Source organism: Penaeus japonicus, unplaced genomic scaffold (assembly GCF_977035675.1).
Source record: "Penaeus japonicus unplaced genomic scaffold, GWHDUDI00000001_assembly GWHDUDI00000034, whole genome shotgun sequence".
In the NCBI taxonomy this organism is placed as follows: Eukaryota; Metazoa; Arthropoda; class Malacostraca; order Decapoda; family Penaeidae; genus Penaeus; species Penaeus japonicus.
In genome coordinates, this window is record NW_028234436.1 from 8271919 (window position 1) to 8278439 (window position 6521).

General features: G+C 42.3%; 1 protein-coding gene across 1 annotated transcript; it reads left to right on the plus strand.

Annotated features, from left to right (window-relative positions):
- The first annotated feature begins 900 nt into the window (after positions 1–900).
- Positions 901–5302, plus strand: LOC147467669 (uncharacterized). The gene is made up of 2 exons (XM_086530997.1): positions 901–4356; positions 4457–5302. Exons 1-2 carry the CDS (start codon positions 901–903, stop codon positions 5300–5302), a joined length of 4302 nt encoding a protein of 1433 aa, XP_086387123.1.
- The last annotated feature ends 1219 nt before the right edge of the window (positions 5303–6521 follow it).

Consider the following 6521-nt stretch of genomic DNA (forward strand, 5'->3'; position numbering starts at 1 on the left):
AGTAAGAACCTTACTTCATTCTTTTCCTTCCAGTATGATTGACTTTACTTGCTTAAAATATGAATGATGTTTGGAAAATATACAAATACAAAGTCTGCATATATAAATATTTCACAGTGGTTAAGTGAATACAAAATATGAAGTGAATAGCACATGATAATGCTCACTTTTAGTTCTTGCCATGAATTAGTATTTTAGCCCGCTCACATCAGGTCATCACATCATACAATATTGGGCTTGCAACTTGTTCTCTAAGCAACAACAAATGCTTACAAGTATACTGATTTGTGACAAATGGGGGCCTGACCGGGATGTATGAACATATGCCCATTTTTCTGATAAAACTTTAATGGATTTTGACTACTCATTCGTGTACTTTTCTAATGGTCATTGCTTTAGAGTTGTTTTTGCCATAAGTCTCTGAGTCTTTTGATCCGTTTAGTTTACGTTGCCAGCTGTTGGTTGTTGCCGGCGCGTTTCAAGTGTATGGGATTTTCATTTTCCTTTCTAGCTAAAAGTGAGTATTCTCATACGTGTTTGTGCAATTCTTATCTCTATTTTGTTATTCTGCATTTTGGTAATGGTGATATTAGTTTGCACTTTTATTAGGACTGTTGAGTTGCTGTTGTAAGATTTACATATTTTCTGATCACTTTTGTGCTAATATTGTTTCTTAAATAGTTAGATTTTTCTTCCCGGTCGTAATGTTCACGGTCGAGGATTTTGTCGCCCACCCGTCGGCGTCGGCGCTGGCGAATCTGACCATAAGCCCAGTGGAGTGAGTTGGCGCGTTATTACAGAATTCCCATTCAATCCTCCTTTCGTAAACAAATTATTCGTGACCTTGTTTTGGATAAACTAATTGAAATTAAAGTAATTCATAAAGAGGAGGTGGAATCCATGTTTCCAGCAATTCAGGGGGATATTGATGTAATGTCTGCCAGTCAATACGAACTGGAGAAAAGTAAAATTGAAGTGGAGAAAATGAAAGCTGAAAATGAACGTTTGAGGCTTACACAATGTATAGATGATTTTCTCCCACAATTTAAGCTTAATGAGGCTGTTAGATTTGTGCCTAAGTTTAATGAAGACGAGCCAGAATATTTCTTTACGCACTTCGAGCGTACCGCTCATTTACATGGTTGGCCAAGAGACAAATGGGTTCTGTTGATAGACAGTGCTTTTGCAGGCAGAGCACAAGAAGTATTTTCTGCTATTGATGTTACATGTGTTAGGGATTATGATTATGTAAAAAGGGTTGTGTTGAATGTTTACAAAAAGGTCCCTGAAGCGTATAGACAAGAATTTCGCAACTGTCGAAAGGCCAGTGAACAATCATACGTAGAGTTTATACGCCAAAAGCAGCTTCTCTGTCTTAAATGGGTTGAGAGTGAGCTCGCGATCCATGATTATGATAGTTTGCTTGAACTGATTATACTCGAGGACGTGAAGAACTCTATGCCCTTGAAGATCCGCTCTCATGTCGAGGAGCGCGGATTGCGCCGTGTAGTTGATATCGGCCCTGCTGCTGACCACTATGCCCTCACTAATCCTTCCGTTCTTTATAGGTCACGTGAGTCTTCAACAAATTCAGGCCAGGTGAAAGAGCCTTTTACAGGTGGTTCGAGAGTGGAGCGAAGTGTAGTGAGAGCATCAGACTCCCAGACTTCTCGTGGTTTGGGAACTAGCGGCCCTGGTGTGAGGAGAGTCTTTTGTCGGTATTGTAAGAAAACTGATCATGAAATTAGTCAGTGTCCAGAATTGGCAAATAGACGTCCGCCTGGCACTCGTGAGCCTGTTCTCAATGTTGACATAACCAATGATTTCCCTCCATCCTCATCTTATTCTGACGTTAAACTTAATTCCGGCCTCACAACTTCCTCTGGAACTCCTTTCCTCGAGTCTATACATCCTTTATTCAGACCTTTCATATCCACAGGTACCATTGGTTTCGACCGTTCATCTAAGCATGCCCGACCAGTCAATATCCTACGTGATTCTGGTGCTCTGGTCTCCCTGGTGCTACGGGAGGAAGTACCTTCACCTAACTGCTATACAGGCGAGATTGTTTTTATTGATAGTGTTAGTATGACTGCAGCGGAGGGCGTACCTTTATGCAAAGTTTATTTAACATCAGACCTGGTAACAGATTATGTTAAATTAGCTGTAGTAGATAGGATACCCACTCACGGGGTATCACTCTTGCTAGGAAACGATCTCGCAGGGGATAAGATGCGGCCATGTCCTGTGGTCTCGCCTCATCCCACAAGCGAGAACAACACAGAGGAGTTAGAGAAAACACACCCTTCACTTTTTCCTGCGTGTGCTGTCACTCGCAGCAAGAGTAAAGGGCTTGAATCGGATATCACTGGCGCCCCTGGCACGACATTGCCTGTGGACATACCAGATTATGAATCAAATCTTTTTAGTGAAGGATATTCATTAAAGGATTTCTTTGAAGGTTCCGTAATGCAACAGTTTCATGAGACTGAAGGGGTTTTAAGTAAAAGCGAGTCACCTATAACAAGGAATAAATTGATTGAGGAACAAAGGCAAGATGTCGGATTAACAAGGTTCTTTGATGTTCTTATTGATGAATCCAATTTAGGAGAGTATCCTAATTGTTTCTATCTGAAATCGGGTGTGCTAATGCGTCAGTATAGACCCTTGCATTCTCCCAGCACTGACACCTGGTGTACTATCCATCAAGTTGTTTTGCCTCACTCCCTTCGTCAACACGTGCTTGCCATTGCTCATGATAATACTGCAGGACACCTGGGAGTAACAAAGACTTACAAGAAAATTTTTAAGCATTTCTATTGGCCTAAGATGAGACGTGATATAGGTAAATACTGCCGTACTTGTCATATTTGCCAGATTAAAGGCAAACCTGGCCCAGGTATTCCTCCTTATCCACTTATTCCCATTCCAGTTATTAATGAGCCTTTTAGTAAGATCGTTATTGACTGTGTCGGTCCCTTGCCCAAAACAAAACGGGGAAATCAATATCTCTTAACCATTATAGATGCAGCCACAAGGTATCCTGAGGCCATTCCCCTCAAACGTATAACAACAAATAATGTTGTGAAGGCCCTAATAAAGTTTTTCACACAAGTAGGACTGCCTACTATGGTGCAGTCAGATCAGGGGTCTAATTTTACGTCTGGGTTGTTTGAGAAAGTGATGAAATCATTGGGTATTCAACAGTTTCAGTCGACTGCTTATCATCCACAGAGTCAGGGAGTAGTGGAGAGGTTCCACCTCACCCTCAAAACCATGATTAAGGCTTATTGTTTGGACACCGGTTCTGAGTGGGATGATGGTATAGACTTACTTTTGTTTGCAGTGAGGGATAGTGTGCAGGAGAGCCTTGGATATTCTCCTTTTCAACTCATTTACGGTCATGAAGTAAGGGGTCCTTTGAAGGTCTTAAAAGAGTGTTGGTTATGCGAGGAGGAGAGTGTTCCAGCTGCTACTTATGTAGAATGTTTTAAAGGCAGGCTCAAATCTGCATTATCTTTCGCTCATGCTCACTTAGGCAAAGTGCAGAGTAAAATGAAAAAGCGTTATGACGAAGTGCATAAAGTAAAAGTAAGGGAATTCAAAGGGGGAGATTTGGTACTGGCTCTCCTTCCCCTGCCTAATCAACCACTCAAGTCTCGATATTCGGGTCCATTTAAAGTGATTAAAAGGGTGTCTGATGTAAATTATGTTATTGATACACCCCACAGACGTAAGAAAAGGAGACTCGTTCATGTGAATCTTTTGAAAGAGTATCATGTAAGGGATGGCCAAATAAGAAATGATGATAATGTAAAGGATGTAGCAGTTGTTGTACCACGTGACCCCAGTGATGTTGAAAATGAACATATTGTTCCAGTGATCGAGCCAAATTTGAGTAACACATACTTGCTAGAAAATCTAGAACAAAAACTCTCACACCTTTCTGATCCCCAGGTAGCCAGTATTAAAGTTCTTCTACAGGAGCACCGGGAACTCTTTGGTGATACGCCTCGGACTTGTCCTCTGCTCGCTCATGACGTCATGCTGAGCGACCCAACTCCCATTCGCCAAGCTCCATATCGTCTTAACACGGAGAAGCGGGAGTTTTTGAAAAAGGAGGTCCGCCGGTTACAAGAGCAGGGTATGATCCGACCTAGCCTCAGTCCTTGGGCATCCCCTGTGGTGTTAGTACCGAAAGGCCCGAGGGATTATCGTCTGTGTGTTGACTACAGAAAGGTGAACAACGTTACTATAGCCGACTCGTACCCTCTTCCACGTGTGGACGACATCATAGACGACCTGGGACAAGCACGTTACCTGTCTAAATTGGACCTTCTTCAAGGCTACTACCAAGTTCCGCTGACGTCCCGTGCCATTCCAGTGTCATCTTTCGTAACTCCTTCCGGGTTGTGGGAATGGACTGTGCTACCCTTTGGCTTCCGGAACGCCCCAGCGACTTTCCTATGTTACCAGTGACCTGGTGGGAGTGAGGTGCTACCTGGACGACCTTGTGGTGTGGAGCGAGACTTGGGAGGACCACTTGATTCGTCTTCGATCGTTGTTCCAGGCCTTAGCAGACGCCAATCTCACAATCAACCTGAAAAAGAGCGAGTTCGGACATGCCCACGTCACTTTCCTTGGTCATGTCGTTGGTCAGGGTAATGTTGCACCTGTCGGGGCCAAGGTCGAAGCCATTCTACAATATCCAATTCCAGAAAACAGAAGGGCGCTGATGAGATTCATCGGGATGATCGGCTATTACCGACGCTTTTGTCAAAACTTTGCTCAGGTTTCTGTCCCTTTAACTGATTTGCTCAGCACTAAACATACTTTCATATGGTCAAACGAGTGCCAGAACGCCTTTGACAGACTCAAGCGTGTCATGGCTAGTGCTCCTGTGCTGCAAGCTCCCGACATGGATAAGCCATTCACGATAAATGTAGATGCGAGTGACAATGGCGTGGGTGCAGTTCTCCTCCAGCCAGATTCCAATGACGTGCTACATCCTGTGTGTTATTACTCGTATAAATTTAAGTCCTATCAAAAGTCATATTCTACGGTAGAAAAGGAAGCCTTAGGTATTTTGCTTGCCCTAGAAAAGTTTAAAGTTTATTTGACCTGCACGGCTCATCCTATAACCGTAAATACAGATCACAATCCTCTTGTGTTTATCGAAAGGGTAAAATTTAAGAACATGCGTGTTCTCAGGTGGGCTCTTTCCCTTCAACCCTATAACATAAAAATTGTTCATATCAAGGGCAAGGACAATGGGATGGCAGATGCCCTCTCCAGATCATGAATATATTTGTGTATATTTCTTTCATACTTTTTCTACATCTAGTTAGCTAGTTTATTTTATTTTTGCAAACTTTTCCCCTCTGGTAAAAGTTTTCCTTTTGGGGGGAGATGCTACAAGCCCAGATAGGCCTGCGAGGTGGTTTGCCCCTGAATGAGGTGGTTGAGTAACCCTCGACCTTGCCATATCCTTGCGCATGCGCGCAGGTGGTTCGTGGTGAGGGAGCGGAGGGTTGAGGAGGACTTGCTGGACCGCCGCCACACCACCACCACTGGGCTTTGGGTTTGATTTTTCTGTTTCGTATATTTAATGTTTCTTGATTACGATTGATTGCTTGCATATTTAGGGTCAGGGCGATTTCTTGTTGTTATGAGAAATCGCGTAGGTGCGTATGGTGACGGTAAATGTATTGTGATTATAATAATAATAATTAATAATTAAAGTAAGAACCTTACTTCATTCTTTTCCTTCCACTATGATTGACTTTACTTGCTCAAAATATGAATAATGTATGGAAAATATACAAATACAAAGTCTGCATATATAAATATTTCACAGTGGTTAAGTGAATACGAAATATGATGTGAATAGCACATGATAATACTCACTTTTAGTTCTTGCCTTGAATTAGTATTTTAGCCCGCTCACATCAGGTCATCACATCATACAATATTGGGCTTGCAACTTGTTCTCTAAGCAACAACAAATGCTTACAAGTATACTGATTTGTGACAACTGGTTGAATTGTTTGGCAGTGTGCACCGATGGAGCTCTATCAATGATGGGAAGTCGTCTGGGTTTTGTTACTCGCATTAAAGCAGAAAACCCTGATGTCATAATAATTCACTGTTTTTTACATCGAGAAAACCTTGCTTCTCATCGCTTGCAACCAGACCTCCATGCAGTTTTAAATGATGCCATCCAAATTGTGAATTTTGTCAAGGCTAGGGCTTTAAACTCACGTATTTTCCATAAAATGTGTGAAGAGATGGGATCACATCACCAAGACTTGCTGTTCCACTCTGATGTCCGTTGGCTATCTCGGGGAAAGATTCTTAGAAGAGTTATTGAACTAAAAACTGAAATTGAAATATTTCTGCGTGAGAAAAAGCATGCACTTGCAGACTGCTTTAAAAACGTTGCTTGGCTGGCAAAGCTTGCTTATTTGGGCGACATCTTCATGTACCTGAATGAACTGAATTCAGACATGCAGGGCCGAAAT

Excerpts from the sequence above, each read along its gene's own strand:
- LOC147467669 (XM_086530997.1), top strand. The coding sequence starts at position 901 with ATGTTTCCAGCAATTCAGGGGGATATTGATGTAATGTCTGCCAGTCAA. Across the intron at positions 4,357-4,456 it reads TTCTTCAAGGCTACTACCAA|CGACTTTCCTATGTTACCAG; the intron begins GTTCCGCTGACG and ends GGAACGCCCCAG.